The sequence below is a fragment of the Antrostomus carolinensis genome, unplaced genomic scaffold, assembly GCF_000700745.2.
Source record: "Antrostomus carolinensis isolate BGI_N321 unplaced genomic scaffold, ASM70074v2 scaffold8438, whole genome shotgun sequence".
NCBI classification, from domain to species: Eukaryota; Metazoa; Chordata; class Aves; order Caprimulgiformes; family Caprimulgidae; genus Antrostomus; species Antrostomus carolinensis.
Genome location: NW_010334943.1, coordinates 8,952 through 35,806, shown reverse-complemented (window position 1 = coordinate 35,806; position 26,855 = coordinate 8,952). Strand labels below are relative to the sequence as shown.

Here is a 26,855-nt window from a genome sequence, read left to right as displayed (position 1 = left end):
TCCTCCCGACCTCCTCTTCTCAGCACCGGCTTCCGTTTTCTTGACTAAATGGAGCAGCCAGGAAATGATCCTGTAGGTAAAACCACTTTGCTTGGCATCTTTAAAAACGTATATTGAACTGCTGCTGGAATATCAAGGCTGTGGCAGGATCTGGCCTGGCAGTATTGGTGGGAAGAGCAGTGGATGTACAAACCTTACCTGTGTGGGAGTCTGGAGGGACTCAGGGCGGTTGTCTTGGGGAATGGTTTTATGGCCGGTCTTGTTGGTGGCTCCAGTGAGTTGTTGTGTAGTTGCTGCCAGTGAGCTTGCTGCCCATGGGCAAAATCAGCAGCGGGAGATTGTCTCTCTTCAGCAAGCTGAGACCTTTCTTTGCCAACTAGCAGCTGTTAGGGCTCCTTTGAAGTTGTTTGGTAAACTGAGTCATAGGAAAGATTTTGAGCTGTTGGTGTAGGAGAGGAAGCGCCATGGGAATTAACACGCAAGTGGAGCTAACCTAGACCTCACTGAGCTTGGCTGTTGATCCCTAAAATTGTCGGCAGGAGTGAACTCTGGTAGTTACTAACTGTTTCTGAAGCCTTTTCCTTCATATTTTCCTGTGTTAGGTGATGGAGCCAAACAGAAATGGTTCTGAGCGTGCCTGTTTTCCTTACACTTTCATTTATTTCCTATGGGCACAGTTTCAATCTCACTATTAAATCAGGCTGTCTCAGAAGAAAATTGTTGTAATTCAGATTTTTTTTTTTTTCTAAACAAAACAGGATTTGGCAGAGTAATAAAGACTTTTGTGCATTTAGGCTTTTTGCTTGCACAGTTGAAAGCTCTTCTTTGGTCCTATGGGAAGCATATATCAGTGATGCTAATTATAATCCCAAGAAAAGCTTGTTGCCGTGCGGAGGCGATAGGAAGTATCAACTTCTCACTGAAAATGGGCGTGTTGTGATCTGCTGATTATGTGTAGCCATGGCAGATATTGGGAATGGTGGTGTTTCTTATCATGGCTTTTCTGCTATAGCTATTCTTTGACTTTCAATCTCATTATCAACTTTAGGGGAAAAAACCCAAAACCAACCAACCAAAAAACACAAAAAACCCCCCCAGAAGACCATTTAGGCTTTTTCATTAGTAGTATTGACAAGGCAGTGCTGAGGTGGCCAATTCTTCGTTATGGTCAGTGCTGATAGTGTGGTGGGGACTTAACTTTTCCATACAGACAGAACTAACTACCATGTCTGGAGACCAGTGCTCTTGCGTTTCAAGTTGTGCATCTGTGAAGTAAAGAGGGGGCTCGATTACTGCTTTAGGGTGCCAGAGCAGAACTGGGTGGGAAAATACTCGAGTCTGCGTGGAAAATATAGTGTGGTCCAAATCTGGTTTTGTAATATAATCTTAGTGTGAGAATGAGCTCTGAGTCCCAGGTTATCACTATGCTCTCCAGAAGAGACAGCTGTTGTGTTGATCAGAGATGTTGTAGGCAGTCAGATGCTTTGACGGTTGTCTAATGAGTTTGTGTTCTGCCTGCCCGAGAGCGTTTTCTTGGGGTACAATAGAAAAGGTTAATTGCTGGATAAAGAGTAAGTGCTACAAGGGCTTGAGCAATAACTCTGCTTCTTTCAAAATCCTAGAAAAGATGAATGACTGAACGTGGTGAATCATCACTGACGTGGTTTTACAGAGAAACAGCCAACGTTCCTTTGAGACTTGCTGAATAAGCAGTTACTGCAATTTTTTGACTGTGTGTGAAGTAGCCTCTTCCTACTTCCCTTAATGAAGCAATGATCACAGAACAGGAAAGGCCAAGTTAGTGCTGAATCTGGATTTCCAGGTGTCCCTTTAATTGGTTCCTGTCACACAGTTTCCAAACATAATTACACTGGTTAGACTGCAGTCAGCTCTGTGGATTTTTCTTAATATTTCAGAAAATTTGGGCTTCTTGTTTTGCAGGAAAATACCTTAATCATTATTTCAAATTGCTAAGAAAAGAGAATATGCAGAGACCACGTGAGGCTGACTTTTTGAAAAGGGTCACTTTAATTCCAGTGTGTAGTTCTGTATTTTGGTTTGTGACATCTTGGATTTCTGTCATTTCCAACTAAGCTGGTAGGACAGGAAGTGTTTTAAATAACTTCAGGTTTTATGCTTACTGGTCTTGAATTTGTTCTCAAGGCTAGGTGGTTCAAAAAATGCCACAATGATTATAGCTGTTGATGATAAAGGATATTTTAAGTGAATTTTAGAAAATGGTATAGCATTTTTGCCTGAGCAGCATTGTGCTTTGGAAATGAACTTCAATAAATAAATTCTGGATTAGTTAAGGTTGAACACACAAGGTAATCCTCTCTGATAAGTGCTGCCTTTGCTTCTTGTCTGGAATAGTCATAATTCTTGATTTACACTACTTAGTTTTCATGGTGGTAAATGTTAAATGAGAATTTAATTCTACAGAGGGATTCTCCGATGTGCCCTGCTTTGTTTGCTTGCATCCAATGGTATATTTATATTTTTAAGTATAGAAGCTTTTAATTTCATTTCATTTCATTTGAAAGAGGACAATTAGTTATTTGTGGTTCTGAAGGCAACTGCTGAAACCAGAAGATGCGTCACAGTACCTGAAAGAAATTACTAATAAATGTCTCTAGTGGATTTTTAACTGTGAAGCTGAATTTCTGATACTTCATGGATCAAACACTCAATTAATTGAATGATCTAGTTGGTATGCAGGCACATCCCAGATAGAGTTATTGTTACAGAATGGACAAATTTGGTATATAAATTCAAGGTGTAGGAAATGTCTTTGTTTATTTGTTGTTATTTCATTGTCTGTTCATGATAATTTGGAATGTGGCATTAGTTTTAATATCTGGAAAAAAAAATATGCATAATGCTGTGGTCTGTCCTTTTTGTTTAAGACAGATTCCTATTGATGTGAGTTTAGCAAGATTAGGTGGCATTTGCAACTGAAAAATTATTCAGCACTTGACATAAAATAGGTTTGAAAGTTTTTAGCAGGGTGAGTGAAGTCATCTGAGCCGAATAACCAACGATCTATCATGTGATGCTTGCTGCACTGCAGGCAGTCACTGGGTGGGTACTCACGCGTCACTTGGCACAAATGCAGAGTTTTTTACATGTTCCAGCTTAGAAATCTGTGAACCGTGGCTTGAATTCGTCTTTGGTTTAGAATTTCTAGTTCTCACTTTGAATTTTGTAGCTGCAGGTGTGCAGCGTGGCTGTGCCTGGGGGATTCAGTGGTACCCTCAGCACTGGTGGTGGGTCCGGCCATCCCTGGCCAAGCACAGCTGAGAAGATGAATGTGCTTCACAGGTGCTGGGGACGTAGGACTCTCCTACTACATCAGACTGATAGAGTTGGAAGGAAGGTGTAAAAGCATAGGTACCTGTGGCTTTTTCCCCCTCTTTTGGCTCTGGGTGCTCTCCAGCTCTCTTCAGTGTTGAGAGTTGCGTTCTCTCAGGCAGGATCTTACTTTTTGGTTCTTCATTTTCATGTTTTTCATTGTAAATTATGTGGCCATGGGATTATCTGTGTAATAAGACTTTAAAAAGAACTGCATTTATAGAGCTTTGTCTATGCAAATGGTAAAGGAAGTATCTGTCACTGTATTTAGCCCAGATTAATTTTATTTCCTTGCTAATTATCTGTATCTAAATGGAGATTATAGGCTTTCGAGGAAAAGGACTTGCCTTGTTTATGATCTTTGAAATGTCATAAGTGTTTTTAGAGCTGCTTACAAACTTGAACATAGTAGGGGTAAACAAAATCATGGTTTCCTTGAAGTATGTCTGAGTAGGTGTATAAAATACTTGGTATTTATTCTTGAGATAATTGGATAAATCTCAAATAATGATATTGCTGTATTGACCAAATATTAGTCTACGAAAGGCACAGTGGAGCTTGAAATTAAGAGACTGAAAAGAATTGTGCTTTATGAATGTAATTGTGGTGGGAGAATTGTTAATTCTTAAAATTTACAAGTGGTTCTCTGAGATTTAGATATATTTGCATAGTTAATATATAAATAATTAACATTAAGCATGCATTATAAATTAAGAGTTATCATCATGAGAAACTGCTACCTTCTAGTTACTCAAGCACACCCCAAAGCTTTTGTGGTAGCCTTCTTGTACAGAAATAATGAGAGGTTGGGCAGCTGCAGGTATTCACTGGCATTTTATTCTGTTATGATGGTGGCAGTAATTCCTGGGACCTACTTGTTAGATATTGGGGGTGAGGCGAGGAGAGGTTTCTTCAGCTGTTGTCAGTAGAGATGTGTGGTGAGTATGCTCTTACTGGCTTTTTCCTTAACTAAATGAAACTGTTCAGGTGCTTCACAGGTCTGGAAGCTTTTGGACCTCTCTTTGTCTTCTACTCTGTGATGCAGAGAGACAGCTGGTAGTGATGGGGCTGAGTAAACCCAGCTCTGACCTTCACCTAATGACTTAAAATCTGGATCTGAATTTTCTGTTTCTGAATGTTTCTGAATTGGATAGTGGTTGTATTTGGAGAAGTACTTAACTTTCTTAAACTCATTAGTTCTCATGTCTAATAACTTTTTCTTTTTATTAGGAATACATAATCCGTGTTCAGAGAGGAGTTTCAGCAGAAAACAGTTGGCAGGTAATTTCTTAAGCTGTAGTTCATGTAACCAGGATGGCTTTTTAGGAAGAATTTGAAAATTGTTTCTTCCTAGCTTTTTAAATTTGAGCTGGAGCGGGATATGTTGGTTTGGAATTGAGAACGTGAAGTGCTGGAACAGTTTTGATTAAAAACTAAGAGAAAACCAGTATTGCTGCCAGCTACAGAAGGCATGTTGTCTGCTGCTATTGTGAGTACTCCAGGAAAAATTCCTTACTACTGTGTGTTGATACGACCATCATTTTTAAATACCAAATGCCAAGTTGCCTTCTGTAATGCTAAAATCGCAGCGTTGCTGATACGTGACCAATGAAACCTAGAAGTAGTAATGAAGATGACTCTGAAAAGTTGTTGCATCTGATATGGCCAAAAAGCTTTGTTTGCAGACAACTTTGGTTGCAATTTTTTTTTTTTTTTAAAGCCATTTTAAGATAATGTTTAGAAATGTGTTTTCATTCTGGTTGAGATGTGATTAAAAACTCTTCTTTGCTCTCTATCAGCATGACATAAATCCAGCAGTTATGCGTTTGTGCAAAAATGTTTGAAAGAAGATGATGACTATAAATGGGAAATTACTTTTCTCTGATGAGATTTTGAAGAATAAAATGTTAATAGGAAAAGTAATATGTTTTCCGAACTCTGTCTTTATATTTTGCAGATTGTGAGGCGATACAGTGACTTTGACTTGCTTAATAATAGCTTGCAGGTAACTTTCACCCTTGATATGTAAATATAAAATGTAATTTAGAAGGATATATTTTAAAAGACTTGTGATATTTTTATATTTTGCAGTGAAGAAAAAATACAAATTCACATAGCTGTAAAGAGAAACTGTGACTTCAAATGTAATTCGAATGTATACTTTTTTCACTCATGTTTTCTTTTGTGAAATTTTAATTTTAGCATCAACAGGACCAATTTAGATTGAAATGGAGGAAATTGGCACATACTGAATCTTTCCCTTCAGCACTGTGATTTGTTCCGGTTTTATGTGTTATTATTTGTTCCTCCTTTGATTTGGAGAAAGCCAAGGCACATACCAACCTTATAAATTCAGCATTGAAGTGCTATGTGTCTCATTATTTATATTCGTCTAAAAGCACTACCAGATGCTGCTTATCATGTGATGGTTTTCTCTATCACTGGAAAGTGTTCCTTAGTTAAACACTGGACTTACTGTGTGGTTTCTATTGCTTTTTAGGACAATTATTTCTTTTTAGTTTGTGTGGGAAAAAGCAGGGTGTATGAGTATATTTGGGAAAGGGGGGAAGCAGCAGTCGCTGGCATCTACAGGAGTGAAATTTGTTACTCGAGATTTCCACAGTACTGTGGAAGCAAGATAAAAAGTGAACGCTTCTGTGATTTGAGGATAGATTTTTGGGACTTTGAAATTTTTTTCCCCTGTTAAATGTTGTGTGAATTCAAGAGGTTACTACTGCATCCTCTTCCTCTCCCTTCCCCCATCACATCAGCTATCTGCTCGATGAACCTCAACGAGCAAAAACATGTAAGGATGTTGAATTGTGCGCTGTGATACTCTGCTATAACTGATTCCTCTGCTAGAAGGTGGATGGGGAAGCAAATTAGTCACAATTCAACAGTTGCAACGTGGTTGCGTTGTGGAATTATTTTATTGAAAGTGCGTTAGCATGGAGGAACTTTCATCATGAGCTAGAAATCTCTTGTGTGACATGCTGAATAAATGCATTACAAAGGTATCTCCTGCTCAAAAGAAATCCAAGATTTAAGATTAGATAAGCACCCATGAGGACACCAGGAAATGAGATGGTACTAGTAACATCACAGTACATTGTGGTCATTGTAGTCTTAATCATACTCAAGTTTTGATAGAGATCACAGAGAGAGAATTTTGAGAAAGTTTTAAAAAGAAGAAAGAGTTCACTTTTTAAGCCACCTATAACAAGCTTCTCTTACCTGTAGGCCATAGAATGTGTGAAGGCATGAAAAAGCTTTGTTGCCTTCTCATTTAACTTTCAAATGAGGCAGCTTTAGTAGAAAAGTCAATGACCCTTTAAGACTTTAAATATAGAAATGGCAGGTACTGAAAGGTTAGGCCTAGGTGGAAGGTCTAGAAAGTGAAGGTAAATAGGTTATGTATGGTATGATACAGAAAAGAAGAGGCTTTTTTATATGAGATAGAGATGAATGATAAAAGTGGAGGGTTCAGGAAATTATTTGACAGCAACTTGCAGAGTGGGACAAGAAGGAATTTGAAGTGAGAGAGAGATTTTGCAGCTATAAGATACAAAGATCTAGGTCAAAAATGTGAGCTGCTTAGATGGCTAGAAAAGATCAAACAGAATCACCAAGAAATAACCTCTCATTTGGATAGGAGAGTATGGGTGTGCAGAGGGCGGCTAAATTAACAGGCTGTGTTCATTAGCACTTGGTCTCCTTCAATGAAAATTACTGCTCAGCCCTTGATGTTCAACCTCCTGTTTCTACTTTCCACAGTCTGGAAAGGCAAAGGTGTGTCTCTGCTTGGAGACAGCCTTTTCTGGCTGGTACAGAGGGCTTCCCTGAGAGGTGCAATTCTTCCTTATGTGCCCAGCATCGGGGCAGGAAGAGAGTTTTAACCCTTCATCGGAGACTCTGCTTTTGATAAACACCACTGCTCTTCCAGCCTTGTTCTGTATGCCAGGGCTTGAGAGACAGCAGATGGTAGCTGGTGAGAAGCATGTTAAAATTGCTCTTTTCTCCCACTGTTTTGAATTTTTTTATAAATTGCTCCTTGTGATGCTGGAGCTGAAGTTTTCTGATCCATTAAGACATGTAACACTCTTCAGTTCTTTCCATCCATAGCTCTAAGCAACAATATTTCATCACAATATTCAGGTCCCTTGACTTGGTTTTAAATTCTTTAAACTCTCATCTTGTGTATATTGAAATTAAACGAACAACCCCCCTCAAACCAGCATAAATAAATGAGCAATAAGAAAATACCAAAACCCAATCTCCTTCCTTCAAAACTAAAATGTTGCTGGAAAAAATGCTGGAGCTTATTTTGGATGTAAAGCCCCAGGTTCTTGCAGTTCTTGTGGCATACTTGACCTCTGTGTAGCTTTGGGGGGTTGTGTTTGAACTCACAGATGCAGTTGAGTTGGAATGCAACTTTTCTACTGTTAATCTGTGCAGTAATAGTAAGGATTGAGAATTTCCAAACTGTCTAGGCTAGGGGATGCAGTCCTACCACACACCTTGGAAATAATGAGAGGTGTATCCCTGTGACCCTTGTCTGCCTCAGAAAGTTTCAAGCCAGATTCCCTGAGCTCTTAAGTTGTGTACTGGATTGAAAAGCTCCTTCCAGACCATCCAGCATTGTTTTCTCTTCACTTATTTGACAGAGATGTGTGGAGATCATTGGTTGCTCTTCTGTTTTAAGTGAACTGCTACAGTACAGTACTGGTACAGTATTTGCAGCAAGATATCTGGCTTTTGTGAAGCATTTTATTGCAACTTCTGAACAGACATTCCTGAGCGGGCTGTGGTTTGAAGATAAGAATGTTAATTCCCAGGTTCTTCTGTGGCAAAGACCATCCTGGCTCGAGTGCTGAGCTGGGGCCACTGAGAAGTACTGCTTGCATTTGAAAACAAGCGTGGTCTTTTCAAGGTCAGGACCTCAGTGAGGTGTTCTGTGGTAGACAGTGTTCTCACTGTGCTGCATGTTTTGGCAGATAGCTAAAAAAACTTGGGGGTGAATGTTACTTTCCTCTGGAAAATAGCAGATGTGTGGTTTATTGAAATAAATTTTAAAACAAATCATAGTGGTTTGAAAACATCTGAACTAGAGTCCTTTTCTCTCTGATGGTAGCTAGCTAGCTCTCAAGTCAAGAAGGTAAAGGTGACTATGATTTGACATGCTTTTCAAGTGAGTAATACCAGAAATGGATTTATCTTCTGTTTAGAAACTTATTTTTGAATTTAAGTAAGAGTGTTTTGCCAAATGAAAAGTTTTGTTTGGCTCTAGTGTTACAGCCAGTAATTTGCCAAATTAAAGTGGTATATTGTTGCTTTTGGTTTTGCATAGTTACGGCTCTTTTCCAGCCCATGATTTGCAGTGAGAAACAGGAGAAGTAGAAGTGCTGAGATTAGGGGGGGGACAACTCCTGTGTTGAAAAGAAGGAGGGGAAAAAAAGGAAAGAGATTGCTACTTCTGCCCCAGTTTGAACTAATCCTTCACTTTTTCCTGTAGTTAAAATGGAAGTTGTTCAGACACCAAAAGTCTCAGTGTTCTCCCTGGTGAGCTGTTTGCTTTAGAAATGAGGTTATTGCATCTGGTGTAATTGATTCCTGCAGTACACGTTTCTTAAAGATAACTCCCACGGAGATTCAGCGTACCCAAGGCAGGTGCTTTGATCTACAGGACAACAATGTGTTAAAAACATGATTTATTTTTTTTTCCTGGCAATTCACATGAGATAATTGAATGTAAACACTGTGTGCAACCTAGTTTTGTTTTCTAAGGATGATCTCTTTGATCTGACTTACATAAGGCTTTGAATTTCTGTACATTTTTTAATCATCTTATTTCAAAGTATTTATCTGATTTTTCTCTGAAGTTTTGCATCACTTATGTCAACTTAAAACAACTAGTGCACATCCACTGGTAGATTGCAGCTATTTCTGGGTTGAAAGAGGTATAGCTGTTTAAAAACTGTACTGCAGCAAATTCAGAAGAGAAAATGGAAAACTTGCACCATATTTGAAATTACAGATTTAAAATACTGACAGTTAGGGCTTGAAATTACCTATAAAGGCAGTAGAGGCAAAGGAAAGTTACTAACATGCACTTCATGAAATAAAAAAGCATAAATCTTATCTGGAGAAAATGGTGATGTGTGAATTGTTTTTCTTCTGTGGTGGAGGTATGTCATAGAAAGGATTTGGCTGAAAATTGTAGGCATTTAGTATCTGAAAGTTTTGTGTAGTGATCTAAAATGCATGACTCACTAGCAGAAATTTATCTCCTCGCATTTTCGATGTTGTTCCACTTGCTAATCTCTTCACAGTGGGATGCGAGCAGTCATCTGACTAGCTCACCCTGATAACAATACTTAAAAAAAACCCAAAACAAAACATAAAAGCTTGTATATACACAGTACAGAAAGAATTATCCAGTTTGCTGCTGAGAGTCTTCTATTTTCTGGGTTGCTAGTTTATATCCCTGAGGCATTTTAAGAGCAAGGTTATTAATTTTTCTTCTCTTTTTAAGATATCAACTCTAAGTCTACCTCTTCCTCCAAAAAAATTGATTGGAAATATGGAGCGTGAATTCATAGCTGAAAGACAGAAGGGACTCCAAGCCTATCTTGATGTAATTACTACCCATCACATACTGTCTAACTGTGAACTGGTAAAAAAATTCTTGGACCCAAACAGCTATTCTGTAAACTACACTGGTAAGTGAGGAACTGCAAATCCACATTACGGTTTAACTTTAGCATATGTGTGCATCGTCCATGAGTGCTGGCAAGGACTGACAGTGAAGCACGGCGGGTGGAGGGGAGAACAACCTTCTGAATTATCATACTCTACATGTAATTATTTATGCTAATGTTTCTCCAGCTCTGTGCATGAATCATGCTGCGATTATCAAATCTAAATATTAGAATTATTTTCCAGAGCAGTGATGATGGTAAAGATCTATACAAGCAGAACTTGAGGCAGGGGGACTGGTGAGAGCGATATCTACTTTTTCACAGTTCGTGACAAATGTGGAGGGTTGGTATTTGGAAATTATTTGTCTGCCAGAGTGTAAGGTGGAGGTAAATTTATCAGCCCTGCGTTCTAACAGATGGTCTTCTGAACACCAAATCTTGCATTCATCATGGTTCTGAGGTTTTTTTCAAATCCACAGGCACAATTGTGGTCATCTTGTCTAGTTCCCAGTATCGCTTTGGATTGTCAGACTTCCTAGAACTAATTGTTTGAGCTAGGCTGAATACTTTTTCAAGGCTTGAATAAGGCACACACCCCGCTCCTCAAATACAGGAAAATCACTGCATCCCTTAGAATGATATCCCAGTGATCAGTTCTCTTCATTATTAAATGTTTCTTCTTTGAATTTGTCCGACTTCAGCTTCAGGCATCAGAAATGGTTAATTATTTGTGTCTTATAGACTGAAAAAAACTTCCTCTTAGTGATGAAACCCCATCCACAGATTTAGTTTCTGGGCAAACTGACTCTTTGCAAAATGCAAAGCTTGTTTTCATAAAAGCAGAGCCTACTGAAGCAGGAACTTACTGCTTCCTTTTCACTTGTCTTTTTGCTCTCTCTTTATGTAACATTCTTGTGTCTTCAGCTTCAAAGTGCAAAAAACACTTCCCGGATGTTTATGATGAGCTGTGGAGGAGTTGTAAATTATTAGTAACTCTTTAAGGATGCAGTTTGTCTGGCTAATGCTGAGCAAGGAATTTAAATCCTCAAGGAGACACTGTGACTTCTGTGTTAATTTTGAGTGCTTTCATCAAGGTTGTTTTTTCAGCAAGTTGCTGGGAAGTTGATTGCTAATCAAGCCATTGCCTTTGGTCTTTGGAAACACCATCGGTTTGTCATTTCTTAAATACTGGAGCAGTGAGCGGGTATTTATTGTTCTGTTGCTTTTGCCTAGCCTGTTTTTGGAGAGAGAAGATACAATGCAGAAAGATCAGTGTATCCTTCCCTTTTTGCTGTGTTTCTGTGCCCAGATAAGCCATGTTAGAGAAAACTCCTTGTTGGCATGATGCCCTTTCTCCCCCTGCTGTCACCACTTCTCACTGAGGTTTCCCCTCAGACTGCTCCATGAATAAGCCGGTTGTGTTCCCAGCTGTGGGAGAATTCAGTAACCAGAAGGGTGACCTCTCCCCTGCCCCCACCCCGAAATGTGTTTTGGATCATGATAGCCAGCAAAATATGTTTGCCTGCACAGAAAAGGGCAGAATAACACATAGTGAAACAGAACTGATTAGTTTACATGTAGGTCCTCAGCAGAAGAAAGACACGAGGGCTGGAGCACCTCTGCTATGAGGGAAGGCTGAGAGAGTTGTGGCTGTTCAGCCTGGAGAAGGCTCTGGGGAGACCTTGTTGCAGCCTTTCAATACCTAAAGAGGGCTTATAAGAAGGATGGAGACAAACTTTTTAGTAGAGCCTGTAGCAATTGAACAAGGGGTAATTGTTTTAAACTAAAAAGAAGATAGATTTAGACTACATACAAGGAAGAAATTTTTACAAGGAAGATGGTGAAACACTGGCACAAGTTGCCCAGAGAGGTGGTAGATGTCCCATCCCTGGAAATATTCAAGGTCAGGCTGGATGGGGCTCTGAGCAACCTGATGTGGTTGAAGATGTCCCTGCTCACTGCAGGGGGTCTGGACTAGATGGCATTGAAAGGTCCCTTCCAACCCAAACCATTCTATGATTAAAGAGATGCAAAAGTTACCACTTTTACAGGTATAGCTGAAATATTTTGTGATCTAATGTAGTGTGGGAAATCTTTGCTGTGAGCATTGGGTTTGGACTTTGAAGTGTAGATCTAGTACAGACAGAATGCAAACTCAGTAAGCTAAGTTTTTTGAAGGCAGTGTTTTCTCTGTGGATTTGAGTTCTCAGGTTAAAAATGCAAACACTCTTTAACTGTGTTTTTTATCTGATTTCCTTTTAAAGTGATTTTGCTGACTTTCAGTCTGAATTCCTGCAGGCTTCCTTCTGGCATTGAACCTTGCCTAACACGTGGATAATCACATTCAATAGTCTCTTAAAAACATTTTTTTTCCTTTTTTTTTTTTTTTCAAAAATTGCCTTACAGCATGTTTCAATGTTCTTCCGATCAGAGCCAAAGTGGGAAGTGGTAGAACCATTAAAAGATATAGGTAAGAAGACTATATATGCATGAAAACTTGTCTGATTTTTTTCTTCAACTATACATTGAAATTGTCCTAAGATTACAATGTTACCTTTGCTTACAGACCTTGTCCTGCTTGTAAGCCATGTGATTTAGTATAGTAGTGTTTTAATTAAAGCTGTTGATGACTCTTCTTTTGTAGGTTGGCGAATACGTAAGAAATATTTCTTAATGAAGATTAAGAATCAACCAAAGGAACGGCTAATGTTAAGCTGGGTATATATGCTTTCATCTCATACTCAAGTCTTTCTTAATGAACCTGACTTATTTCATTTATATTGACTACCATGTGTGAATGATAGAGAGATAGACTTTACAGCTCAGGCTTTAAAAGGGCCTTGAAAGCCCTTAGGTGTTTATGTGGTGTGGGAACTTCTTGTTTCTTTCCTCTGGTGGCAAATCCAGTTTGCAAGTTTCTCTGCCTGGTCATTTGTTCCCATTCCTACACCTCTGTTTCTTCAGTTGTAATGAAGTAGCTGTTGACCATAATATAAATTTGCACACTAAAATAACAAGGTGATCCTTTTTAAAGTGGTGAGCTTCCTTGCTCAGATCTTTAGTTTTGCCGACCATAATAGGTGAGAGAGGCAGGAATTACTCCTTTAAGGTAGACATGTATTGACACCAAATAGTTTGCTGTTAGTAAACACTTGCTTGTATTCCTGTGCTGAAATGTGCTGCCCTCTTAGTTGTGTCAGTATAGCTGTTTGTGAGACTTCACTGGAGAGCAGATATCACTCAAACCTGGAGTAGGAGGGAAGTTTTTTTTTTTTGCTGGAGAGGAAGAAGGTGGGGGTTTAAGCCTTATCAGTTCCCAGTGCACACAATCCCCAAGACTGGGGTTGGCAGAGTTCATTCAGTGGTAGTAATGCATGTCAGATATGGGGGAGGAAGGAGGCAATAATACTTATTTACTGTCAGACACTTTGTATTGTGAAACCATGGCCTTATCCAGCTTCTTCAAGATTCGTTCTGTATGTGTAATTTCCTTGCTTGCTCTTCAAAATATACCCTCAAGCAGTTGTCTTAATTTTTGAGTGCAGAATATAGATCACATTTCCTTTATGGAATGCAACTTCTATTATGATACCATTCTTTTTCTATTTATTTCCAGGCTGATCTTGGCCCTGATAAATACTTGTCTGACAAAGATTTACAGTATGCTGTGAAACTTCTTTCTTCCTGTTCTGTGAGTATTACTTGAAGACTTTTAAACTGTGCCAGCACAAAAGTGCTTGTCAAGGAGTGATCTTGCAAAAGCACATGTAGCCTAGTAGTCCTAGTTTGAATTTTAGAGTTGCTTTCATTTAAAGATGTGCAAACCTTTTAATTACATTTCCCACACAATATGAGGTAACATGTTCTCAGCACAAGTAATAAACCTGCAGGATTATTACAGGAGGTTCAGAGTTGTGGTTAATTGTATTTTTTTTTCTTGTGCTGTAGTGTGAGATCACAAGCTTTTATTTCAGCCCTTTGACACTTTTAGGCAGTTAGGATAGTGCTGTCTGGGTGGAATTGCTAACCCCTGTGCTAAGGATATTCTCAGGCAGTGGTGGGAAAGGCAGTGCAATGACTGTTGTTATTTTTTCAATTCTTTGAACCAAAGACAGAAATACCTTAGTAGAGGTATAATGGAGACTGTGCAATCTAAGCTCCTGTGCAATGCCACATTCTAAATCCAGTAGGCATCTGAACCTGAAAAACTGGCATTTGACTCAAAAAGGCGTTTCTCTTTAATGATGTTAAGCATGTGAGAGACTGGCTGAATAGGATGGTATTTAAACTGGTAAACCTCTGTGCTGTCTTGGAACTTGGGAGATGCACGCAACAGAAGAGGCTGAAAACTAGGCTGTCAACCCCCAAACCGGTCTGTAAATGATGTATTAAAATAGGTCATGAACAAGGGGTCTTTTCCTAACTTGCAATTTCTATTAAAGGGTATGTTGCATGTGTAATTTATTTCCAACTGTGCTTTGGTTTCGCAGAGTTTTAGAAAGTCTTTATAATAATTTCTAAAGATGTAAAACTGTTACGACAGCTATAATGCCGAGTTTCCTTATGTGCCATAACTGTATGAAACCATGAATGAATTAATTAGCTTAGCAAGACTTAAACCTGCAGTAAAGCTGCTCACGTGTAAGTATTAATGGGGCTGGATTCTTCATTTGTCTAAACTGCCAGTCTGTTCTGTTAAAAAAAAATGGTGGATTTTTGTTTTTTAAAATTATTTATGTGGAAATTGAACAGTGTCCTTGTGAGGTTTTCTTTGCATTTATTCCAGGTTAAGACTGAATAACTTGAGCAAATGTCACAGACATAATCCAATTTATTACTTTAAACATACAGTTCAGACAGATCTTTTCTTACTTGTGAATCGAGCAAAAATGAATTACAGAATCTGTCATCTAAAACTTACCTACAGTTTCTTCTTTTGGTAGCATCCCTATATATACAAAATCACTTTTGCCACTGCCAATGAATCTTCAGCGCTGGTTATTCGACCATTCAGTGAAAAAGGGACACTAAAGGACCTTATTTATAAGGTAACATCTCCCTCCTGCTGCCTCCAACTCAAAATGGCAGAACGTTTGCTGCAGTGACAATAGTATGTCTTTTGTAAAACTGTTTACCATCTATTGCTAAGCAAACTAAAGACAATTACTGGCTTTTCTGGGCATCATACTTGATATGTACGTTTCTTTTAAAGGCAAAGCCAAAAGACCCGTTCCTGAAGAAGTATTGCAATCCTAAAAAAATTCAAGGCCTTGAACTTCAGCAAATAAAAACATATGGAAGGCAAATATTAGAGGTATTTTTTCTTTTTGCTTTATTTGCCAGCCTTTTTTTTTTTTTTTTTTTTTTTTTTTGAGGACAGCTGGTTTAACTAGAAAAAGGAGACAAAGTTTTGTGCACACAAGCTTTATTTTGGCAGCAGACTTGAAAGCTAAATGTAAACTGAGATTAGCTGCTGGGAGTTGAATTTAGATACGTGTGTGTGAGGCCATTTCTGACCAAAAAATAAAAGGCAGTTGGTACATGTGGAGCTGAAGTGGGAGAGAGGTGATAATGTAGGTTTTTCCCTTATGGGAGCAGGGAAATAAGTAATCCATAGGCTGCACAACGTGCCATAAATTCATTGTCATTAAAGTATTTTTTAAAAATTTTTATTAAAACAATACTATTCAGTAGAATTGTGAATTTTAATTTCCAGATCTCTCTGGGAGGTGTCTATAAACCTGCTTTGAGAGTCAGCATCAAACGTTTGTTTTGTGACAAATGTCACCAGTGAAATGGAAATGAATAGTCAGCCAAAGATGATGTTGTAGACAGAAGATCAGGTTGAGCAAGCATTCCAAATATGGGCCTCATTATTATGTATCTGCTTTAGTATTGGAGCATTTAAGATCTTGAGATCATCAGAGCATCTTGCAACTGTGCTCCTGTCTTTTTTTCAGGTATTAAAATTTTTGCATGAGAAAGGATTTCCTTACGGCCATCTTCACTCTGCCAATGTGATGCTGGATGGGGACACCTGCAAATTACTGGATCTAGAAAATTCCTTGTTGGGACTTCCATCATTTTATCGATCATACTTTTCACAGTTTCGGAAAATTAATGTAAGCTTCAGAGAATTAATTCAGCTGACTCTTATGTGTCCCTTTATCCTCACCTTCTGTTTGTGGAGCACTGACTAGAATGAAAAAAAACCTCTCTCAACCCCTTTTCTTTAATCTGGTCTTTTCTCAATCAAATCCCTTTTCTGCTTCTTCCAAATCACTGTCTGGCTGCACAGAAGTTTTGTTGCAGCACACTGGAGTGAGGCTGAGGCCAAAAGTAAGCAGGTAGAAGGGGAATGCAGGTGAATGTTTTTGTGATGGCATTGCTGACAGAAATAGAGGCAAACTGCAGTTGTTTTAAGATCTCTTTCTGCCATGGTTTTGTATTTCATAGGAGTGTGAGTATTGCCTACCACACTTTTCCACTTGTATGTCTGTACAGTGAGTGCAGCATATTACTTGGTCTTAGTTTGGAGTAATAATCAGCCTTATCTTTGGAGGGTACTGTGAAAATTGATTAGATGCTTGCAGATGTCTATAGCTATTAAAAGCTGGTTTTTATTTGTTTGAAGGGTGTCTCTTAATTGCAGGCTTGTAAAGCAAAATATTATCTTTCTACAAGAATATGAAAACAAATTTGCCCTGTTGAAGAATATAGTCTTTCAGCCAGCATCTTGCCCTGCCTTTAAGTGCTCATTGTGATAAATTCCGTACAGCGTCACGAGACGGCTGCTTGCTGACCTTGCTAAACGAGTTCTACTATGTTGTCAGAGAAACGATCACAGGTTCATGGTTAGTCCAAATCTGTTAGTGCCATCAAAGCTCTAAGCCTCCTCCATTAAGAGGAGACATTTCTGTTTAAACATGATTCAAAAATCTTGAAAATATGCTGTCTGGGATCTTAGTTTGTGTGTGCAGCTTGTTCAGACCTAAGGAGGAGTGAATGAGACTCTCCTAGGTTTGTTTGGCGTGCATTTTTGCTGTCTTTTTATCTACCTTCCTGGAAAGTGACAGCTGGTCATGTTATGAATCTCATTCTTTGCTGTTTGACTTAGCTAGGAAAATGTGCTTAGTTGTGATTTGTATCAGCATGTGGCTCTCTAAACTGCTTTGTATGAAGAGAGTTTACTACTTGTAATGTTTTTACAGAACAGATTATGCTGCTATCCCATTTGTATCATCACGTACAGAAAGACAGCAATAGCTTTTTTAGCTTGAGGTGTGAAGGTTTAATTTGAGCTAAAGTTATGGAGGGAAATGGTTGTGGTTAGGAACTGTCTCAATGGTTCCTCTTGTCTATCTTCAAATGCAAGACCACTCTGTTTCTTTAATGGGTTACTGCATGTTTTCAAATCAGTTGTGAAAAACTGGTTAGTTCTAGCAAGCTGTGGTTTTATTTTTTTTGTTCCTCCACAGACTTTAGAAGGTGTTGATGTACATTGCTTTGGACACTTACTGTATGAAATGACATATGGAAGACCCCCAGATACGATTCCAGTAGACAGCTTCCCTCCTGCGCCGTCAGTGTTTGTTGGTTAGTATATACAGTCAAGAAAATGTCGGTTTCAGCTTCCTGGATACTCTTACCTTTTACCAAAGCTGAAATGCTGTGAAACAGCAGCCTAAGATCTTTGCAACCTGTGACTGGAAAGAATTAGTAATTTGTAAAAACAGAAAATGTGTTCTTCCTGAAATATATGTAGTATATATATATTTTTTTTTTTTTTTAACTGAGTGATAAAGCAGTGAATAATAAGTAATTAGATATCTGGATTCCCTTGCCTCATGTCTAACATTCTTGAAAAGTTTGTATGTGTAATAGTAACATTATAATAAAAAACACATGCCACAGAGCTTCATCACTGCTTAGTTGATGCAATACTTAGGGGAACATCACACAGCAGTGCCAGACGTTCATTCTAAATCATTTGCTATCCTGCTGTGCAAAAATGTGTTCTTTCTTATTCTTTCTTTGGTAGTGTCTGTGTTGGAATCCATTCTGACCTGTGAAGCTATGAAGAATGGTATGCCAACTGTTTCACGGCTCTTACAGATGCCGTAAGTCTTGTTTTACATGTTTTATACTCATAGCAATCTTTTCAATTATATTAGGAGGAAGAACCTTTTTATTCTTGTTCGTTTTTAGAAAGATTTGCTCCTCTTTCTAAGGGATATATAGTGTATCCCAAATTAAGCTTTAAATTTGATAGGTTTTACAGAACCCATCCCTTGTGAATATGATAGATGCTCATTTAAAATTTACTTGTCTCTTGTGTGTTGGAGCTGTTATGAATGTATTTTATTTAGCATGGTGCTGTGGTTTAAATTGAAGCTATTAAAGTAGTGCGAGCATGATTAAGATCATGTACAGATTATTTTAAAGCATTTTGAATAAGGAGTCTTTTTTTCTTGTCCCCTTCAGGCCTACTTCAGTCGATTTTGCTATCAGTTTACTTATGACTAGCAAAATAAATCTCTTGCTTTGCTCTGCAGTGACATTTAGACTGGGTCTAGGTATGAAATGTGTAGAAGTTCTGGCTGGTTTCTTGCAGGGCTGGTTTAGGGATTCTCTGAAGCATAGAGAGAATAAATTTCCTTACAGGCTGTCCTCCCAGTGACTCAGTGAAGTGGTAAGGGCAGGTATGGGGCAAGACTAGGATGCAGAAAGGGAGCAATGTCGGTGCACGACTGAGCAGGAGATCATACCTGTCTGCAGTGCTGCCCTTCCTGCAATTAGGAGACAGTATTACCAGGGAAATTATCTGCTCTCACTGTGCTGCCACATGTCACCAGCATGCTGAGTGTAGAACCACAGTTCCTGGTGAGGAGTTCTTTTATATTTTCTTAATACGATGTGCCAGAGTCACAACCTTACAAGTGACAGATCGCCCCTACCTAAATCTGGTTCTGATCTCACAGCACACAGGTTGCAGTACATTTAGAGCATGCTCCAAGATTCAGATTTCCTGATTTGGAAGAAACACTACAGGCTTGTTTCAGCCCTAAATTCCTTCTACTTCTCCCTTCCTCTGCTCTTAAAGGAGGTAGAATTTACGTAGGAGGAAGTAAGCAGAGGAGAAATACTATAAGAAAACTCTGTGAATACAGGAATATACAGGTGTTAAAAGATGTTGAACAAACAATCCATGCCCAGCTGTACCTGATATGTAGGATATCGTGCTACATTCCCTTCATAGCAATACTCTTCGCAACTGTTCTGTGTAGGTGTGCAATGCAATTAATGTAATTTAAATATTTATTAAGCTTTATTATTTATTATAACAGTATAAACTATGAGTTTGCCTAATTTTGCAAGGACATGTAATCAGAAAGGATCAGAAAAATGCCCTGTAAACAAGAGTGAACATTTGTGGCTTTTTAAAAGTCTTCTAAAATTTTATTTATATCTGAATTTTTCATGGAATCCTATTCTTATAAGCTTGATTCTAGACTTGAATTTGTTTCCTCTAGTATAGGCCTGTGATGATTTGCCATAGGAAACAGCAACAAAAAAATCTCTGAAATATTTATCTCAGAGCCAGGCTTGAGATCTCTTTCTGGGACAGTTTTCTAGTATGTTCTCCAGAACAAAGTATCTTGAAATGGACTAACCAATTTATTTTCAGACTACCATTGCCCTCTAGTGTCTTTGTTTTAGATGGAAAAGGATTAATCATTTATGCCATTGCTGCTGGTACCATAGAGAGGAGAGCAAAAATACTAGAATATTAGCTTTAGTTGCCTTTGCCAGAGTACAGCCAAGAATGCAGATATTTTCAAATATTAAGTTCACTCATTGATCTTTCACATGGTTCTTGTTGATGCTAAAACAATCATTTATGCTGAGAGAGTCTTCTTAAAAAGATCATTGATTTTGTTAGGTGAAATTTAGAAGTCCCTGGTAATCCTTTGTCATCAAAGAATCCATATACTTTTAAGGAAAAGGCATTCTTGTTTTGGGGAAGCCCTTCTATGTCTTTGATAATTGCACCTGTTCCTCAGCTTTCAAAATACATCACACAGTCTTACTGATGACTAACTCTGCCATCAGTAGTGACTACATTCTGAGAGTTGGATGCTGCTAGTTTTGTGGCAGTGCTTGGAAAATAAAAAGTAGTACATAAAAACCTGTGGGGGAAAAAAACCAAACAAAACAAACAGTGGCCTAGGGATGAGTACAGAGAAGGAAAAGGAGAAAAAGGGTGTTAGGCAAACAGTACCAGTAGTAGTCTGGCTGTGATTCTGCATATCTCTTGGGAATAATATTCCTCTTTTTTTTTTTTTTTTTTTTTTTTCTTTTTTTATCCACTCATAGATTATTTAGTGATGTCCTGCTAACAAACTCCGAGAAACCACAGTTTAAGGTAAAGTTGAACATTGTTTTGCTGATGTTTGTGGAAGTGCCAGGCTGTGGGTAAGCTATGCATTAATTGACAAATAGAGTAGAGGAGAGCTGGCTTTATTTGGCATCATGGTAATTGCCATCAGTATTTGGATTCCTTTGGTGGATTGTACCTGAGAATGTTATATCTCCCCTTAGAAGAGGGGCACAGTGTGACCCATGAGTGTTCAAGTGTTATTCCTGCGCTAGAGCTAATTTGGATGGCTGGTGATGATGCTCTGTCTGAGCAGAGGCTGCTAAGTAATGTGGGTCCCTTGCAGTGAGAGGAAACAAATTGCTAAGACCTGTGGAAACTGATTTTGCAGGGTGCCACCATCATCACATTGTTGCTAGCTCCAGTGCTGTGGTGCTGGGACTTTGGGGAGCCACATCTGCTCCCACTTGGGAGCTGCCCCAGAGCGCTTTTCCTGGAGGGCATGTGCTGTGTGTTGTGTTGTCAGCCTCATGGCAGTTTGGTGATGTGACTGGAGTATCAAAAGTTAGCTGTTGCTGCCATTACAGTGTCCCTTCCATTATTCAGTATTTCTTTGTCCCTGCTGTTAGATCTGTAGCTAGGTTTGTAGTGGAAAACGTGCATCTAGAGTCTTCTTTTCTCCTTCACTAAGGGAATAGTGTCAGAACTTGGGGCTTTAGATGTGCAACGTGATCAGATGAATGGTGAGTTTTGAGCAGTGAAGTTGTTTTCCTTTATCATGTTTTGTGCTATGGTTTTTTCCCCATTCTGTATTAGATTCCTACTAAGCTAAAAGAGGCATTGAAAACTTCCAAGGAATGCATAGAGAAACGATTAACAGAAGAACAGAAACTGGTAATGTCTGCGTTTCTTTACTGTATTTCCTACAGACATTCCTTTTCCTCTTACCACTTTTACATGGGGAAAGTGAGTTTTTACTCTCTCAAAGTGATTTCAAGTAATAAAGACTTTCATCAACAGATTTGCTTTCCTGAAAATGCAGTATAAGGAGTTGTAGAGCAGCTGTTGACTTTATGGCATTGGTGCACCATTTTAAGTGGTGCAGCTTCACAGGCAGTGGCTCCTAAGTTAAAGGATCATTTTAACTGCAGTATGAGGCTCCATCTTCTACTAGCAACAGTAAAGATAAAATCTAATAAAGAAAAAAGAAAACTAAACATGTGAAGTGACTACAGTGTGTTTTCTTGCACCCCAAATGTATGTCTGGTCAGAGAACATTTAAGATCTTAACATGGTCTTCTTCTGTTTTTCCCTTCATTTTGAAGATTCACCAGCACCGAAGGCTGACAAGAGCTCAATCTCATCATGGCTCTGAAGAAGAAAAAAAGAAAAGGAAGATCTTAGCACGAAAAGTAAGCAATCTTTAAATAGGTTTCTCACACAGAAAAATAGAAGTATCTTTTTTGAATGTTTAGCCTGCACAGCCACAGGTACACTGGTCTATTCTGTCCCATGTTTTTCTGTAATACTTCCTGGTTGTTTTCACTTCTGTAGCTAAGCAATACACTTCCTAAGAAGTTTTACGTTACAGTGGTAGCTGACTTGCATAGTGGTTTAACCTGGTTGAGGCTGCTGTATGAAAACAGGGTTAGTTAACACCACAGACACAGATGACAGCTTTTGCTGCTTCCTGCTGCTTAGTGAGGGTATTGGAGCCTTTTTTAGTCTGCTCCTGCAGCACCCTGTTTGTGTTTCTCTTCCTTTTTGTGGGTCAGTTTTCTGCCTTTCCCTGGTGGTGTGAGAGGACACTGGAGTTGCCCTGCTTGCTTGCTTGGAGATGTTTGAGCACATAACAGCCTTGCTGTTGTCATCAAGGCAGCATACGTTGGGTGTGGGGAGAGGGATGTTGGGTGTTGATAAACCTTCTGTGGTACAGTGGATGGATGTTACAAATCTGTGTGTCTGTTCAATCCTTATCATGGAAAGCGATTATTTATTCCTATCTTCTGTTTCCTCTGCTCTTTTTTAAAGAAGTCAAAACGCTCTGCCTATGAAAGTGGGGAAGAACACTCAGCAAAATACAGCAACTCAAATAACTCAGGTAACTACAGAGAGAAGAGCTTGATTCTGCACAGCTGTGTCAATGTTTTTGTTGTTGCTGTCATTTTCTGTCTTAAAAGATCCAGGATAATCATCAGTTTACACATTAATACTGGACCACCAGAGCCTGATACCACTGTTTTACATAGTTAATAATAGACAAATCAAGGGCTGAAAAATATTGTCAGTGTTAGATCTTCAGCTGCCTAATATAAGGCAATGTGTCCTCTCTTCTGTGCCCCATTCCTCCAAAAAAAAATCAGTCTCTTCTTTCTGTTTTACATTTGAGTGGAATAATAATAACATCCATTATTTGGGCCATTTAATAATGCAGCCTTCATGGAGGAACTCTGTGGTAATCTTTATTCCATAGTAAGGAGTTAAGATGGATGAGAAAATTATCTGTTTAATTGCTGCTTCAGTGCCAAATTCTAAAACAACAGAGCCTTTGACAGGTCTTGATTTAGTTAAAAGGAATGATTGGTACTACCAAACAGTTGAAGAGAGTTGACTTGCCTGGCTAAAATGTGTCCAAAAGCAGCTTATTATGGAATAGTCAGATATCAGAGTGATTTGTGGAGTACAGCAACTGACTGAAAATCATCTCTTAGAAGGAGAAATGGGGTGCCATCCATGGAGTGGCACAGCTCTTAAGGAGAACAGAATTTGGACGCTGAAATCCAACAGCCTAAGCAACAGAAAAGAAGTGTTTCCCATTGAGGAGTAATGTTGAGTGTGCTTCTTACGTGTTTGGACCTCCTCTGATAATGTGTACTGTTAAGTCTCTCTGTTCAGATTGGGTTGGAGTGACACTGCTGGTATGAATGGAAATCTTGCCCAAGATTTCAGTGGAAGCGGGATTGGATCTTCAGTCAATAAAGTTGGCCTGTTTCCAACGATCTGTCTTGTCTGACTGTATTGAATTTTAATGTCACAGCTTTAGTTACTAGACTGTTGTTTTATTTAGCAGGCTCAGGGGCAAGTTCCCCATTAACATCTCCATCGTCCCCCACTCCGCCTTCTACAGCAGGTAAGTTCAAGAGTCATTACAGTGTTTGTCTTTTTCCCCCCCCCCCCCCCATCCCCGCAACTGTGGGTGTTGTTCCCAAGGATGGTTAAGGGATGGTGGTTTTCAAGGATGGAACACAGATGACATTTATCTTGTGTCAGCCTGAGTCAGTCAGTCAGCATTTGCTCTCTTTTTGGTGGCCATAGAAAACCTTTTATTACTGTTCTTTTTCATTTAATAGCCTTTCGTGAGATATACATGATATGATTTACCCATAGAGTATAAGTACTTGCTTCAGAGTCTCTGTTACTCCAGTCCTACTGACATTGCTGGTTTCCAGACATTTTCTGTTCCTCAAGTTGCAGTATGCATTTGTTCTGATGTTAATGGTCTGTTGACCCTGAAGTACTGTGTGTTGATCCTTTGTTTTTGTGTATTGTCTCTTTAGACTGTACCATTGTGATGTAGTTTCAGGAATTCTGGGTGTGACAAATTCAGTGGCTTAGGCTGCCTAAATCTTCCCTGTTTTGCTACAGCCTGTTGATAACACCAGGAGAACTGGAAGGAACAAGGGTTAAAAATAATATCTTTATTATTTTTGGCCAGTTCCCTCTTCCAGTTTGCTGGGCAGCTGTGCAAACAGTTTTGCTAATGTTTAGGACAGGTGGTGGGAAATAATGAAGAATCTGCTTGAGTAGGCAATAGAAATGCTCATGAAAGTTTGATTGCAAGTCTGAATAGTGAGCAACAGCAGACATGTTCCAGTCTGCAAGGCTAGAAGAAAAATGCTAGTGAACATTAACAACAAAAGGTGTTAATGAAATACATTTCTAGGAGGGAAGCAGTCCATAGCATTGCTGTTTGTTATGGTGACTCTGGCCATATGATTCCTGGTCCAGAAACTTTCTACACAGCACAAGTTGTTAACTGAAGCAATGCAATCAAATTTGTGTTTGCTGTGGATGGTCTTTCAAAGGACACTGCAGTCTGTGTGATGTAATTGAAATCAGTCGTGCTGAAATTCAAATTGGACATTTCTCCTTCAAGTTGAGGGTATGCTGAAGTGTATATTTTATGAACTAACTTATCTCAGTTAGTCTAAACAAGATAATTACTGTTATTGTGTTGCACAATAACGGCGCTGTTCTCTGGATGTACTGACTCTTAGCTGGAGGGTTTATTTTGAGTTCTGTATACTTTAAAAAGGAAGTAGCTGAAAATAAAAAAGAAAACCTCACGCCTCCAAAATGGACAGATGATTAGAAAACATTTTTTTTTTTTTCCCTGCAAAGGAACTACCTTTTACTTATGTTTTAACTTTAATGTGTTGGAACTTATTTGAAAGAGCTTTCAAGTTTTGAGAATGCGATGCAGGTTTATGGGTAGATATAGCTCAAATGGCTAAGAATGGCCCAAGTTTGGGCTCAAAACTTGGCTGTTGTTCAAACCACACTGTCGCAGTGTGTTGGTCATCCTGCTGCCAATGTGCTCGTGGTGACTGGTGGTGATCAGCCTGTTTGACACAGCGCATGTTGCCCTACTGCATTCAGATTGGGAACTGCTTTAGTGGGCTGATGGCATTGATGCATTTGATCGGGTGTAAAGGCAAATGTCACCATTTCAGGAATGCTTTTGTGAGTAGAATTCTAAGAAGAAACTTCAGATATTAGCTCTGAGAGAAAGCTAGCATGCTTGATTTTTTTTTCACCAGCAACATTGTAGATTTAGTGCTTTTAAGCAAGTATGCTGTTAGTGACTCAGTGAAGGACTCACTGGCCCCATGGTAGGACTTTCTTTGTGACAACTGATGGACCTGTAGCTTGTATCTCTCTCTTCCAGTTTCCTTGTACTTATTAAGGGCATTTACCTCTAAACCAAAATTGCTTGTGGGTATCAGTGTGGTGAGATGACTGTCAGAAAGGGAATGAGGCTTTCAGTATGTCTTTCTGGTTTGGTTGTGTTAGAATCCTGGCATGTCAAAGCATCTTGCTGATACAGCATCATGGCAAAATGAAGGCTGACATAGAAAAGTGTACCCAAGAGAAGCTCTTGCCCTTGTCCTGGCCTGTTACCAACTAAATTGATGTAGTGTTTGGGTACATGCAGAGCCAGAGACACTGACCAGAGGGAAATGGGCTCCAGGCTGACATGCCCTGAGAAAGTAACCTCATCTGGGGGTTTCTCACACATTGAGATGTGCTTTGTCTCTGAAAAAAGGCCTTGCGAGACTTAGCGTGCAGCAGAGTGCTTGGCATAGTCAATGCAAAACATACTAAGAAAGAAAACGATTGCTGGCTTCAGCTGTCATCTTCTGAATGATAGCTGCAACTGTAGGATTGAATGCATGACCTGCTTTGAGAGGGAAGATGTCTACTAGAAATGCAGGCTCTCATGGGCTTTTCTCATTGACTAGAATGTGTAGGCTGGTTTTGTTGCAAATACTTGGCTAAATACCATCTTTGAAATACATTGTCGAGATCATGGCAAAATGATTCTTATGTAACTTCCTGTGTTTCTGACATTCTTCCTTGAATGTTTGATTCTTCTTTTTTCCACTTGCACAATTTTTTGCTTTCTTGAAAGTCTGTGTTTTGTTTTGTTTTGTTTTGGTTTTTTTTGTGGCTAGGATCAGAAGGGATGCAGAACACTGTGTTATGGGTTATTTAAGATTCCACTGCATCTCCTCTAAATCCAGTAAGCCCATAAAATACCAACAAGCTGTCTTACAATAGAGAGAATTTGTGAGGGCACTATTTTTGTTTCCCTGTGGGACTAAAAGAAAGAGAGTATTTAACTTTAGCTATCATTTTCTGGGCCAGTTATTCTGAATCCGTCAGTATGACAAGTGTTTCATAGACACCCATATGGAGCATCTTTTCTGCTCTTCACCTTTCTGTAAGACAATCTGAATGCTTTAGCAAGTGCTGTTCTTGAGTGTTTCTGATCTATGGAGAGTGTTTCTGATCCATAAGTGTAAATACAGGTGTTAATATAACAGGAAGTGTTCCTTGAACTGAATGGATTTCATCTTCTGTGGTTAATCTTCCTGCAGATTTCTTGCTAAATCTCTCTAAATGCCCTTTAATCCTGTAAAGCTTGAATTATGGCATGTGCAACTGAAAGCATGTGTGTTGTATTTGTTCATTAAGTGTAATAATGCTTATAGCATGGAAAACTGTTGTTTGTTGCTCAGAATCAAAGTATTGTATATGTAATATGAAATAGTCAATCTACTATCCTGATATATTTCAGTAAATAAGAATGTATTGATTTTTGTACTAACTTTTCAGCTAACAGTATCTGTTTTTCTTACTTTGAC

At 38.9% G+C, this 26,855-nt stretch overlaps 1 protein-coding gene across 4 annotated transcripts in view; it reads left to right on the top strand.

Annotated features, from left to right (window-relative positions):
- The first annotated feature begins 4,587 nt into the window (after positions 1-4,587).
- PXK (PX domain containing serine/threonine kinase like) overlaps positions 4,588-26,855 on the top strand; it is a 26,208-nt gene continuing 3,940 nt past the window's right edge. Inside the window, exons 1-16 of one of the 4 annotated variants that reach the window (XM_010174352.1) lie at positions 4,588-4,632; positions 5,309-5,356; positions 9,884-10,070; positions 12,442-12,519; positions 12,694-12,767; positions 13,666-13,740; positions 14,993-15,097; positions 15,262-15,363; positions 16,010-16,171; positions 17,528-17,645; positions 18,091-18,169; positions 20,427-20,475; positions 21,244-21,321; positions 21,753-21,839; positions 22,459-22,528; positions 23,495-23,557. In XM_010174352.1, the coding sequence (XP_010172654.1) occupies positions 9,932-10,070; positions 12,442-12,519; positions 12,694-12,767; positions 13,666-13,740; positions 14,993-15,097; positions 15,262-15,363; positions 16,010-16,171; positions 17,528-17,645; positions 18,091-18,169; positions 20,427-20,475; positions 21,244-21,321; positions 21,753-21,839; positions 22,459-22,528; positions 23,495-23,557 (1,279 nt within the window). In that variant the 5' untranslated portion in view covers positions 4,588-4,632; positions 5,309-5,356; positions 9,884-9,931. The remainder of the gene's footprint in view (positions 4,633-5,308; positions 5,357-9,883; positions 10,071-12,441; positions 12,520-12,693; positions 12,768-13,665; positions 13,741-14,992; positions 15,098-15,261; positions 15,364-16,009; positions 16,172-17,527; positions 17,646-18,090; positions 18,170-20,426; positions 20,476-21,243; positions 21,322-21,752; positions 21,840-22,458; positions 22,529-23,494; positions 23,558-26,855) is intronic. The other 3 variants (XM_010174353.1, XM_029086581.1, XM_029086582.1) reach the window with 3 other exon arrangements.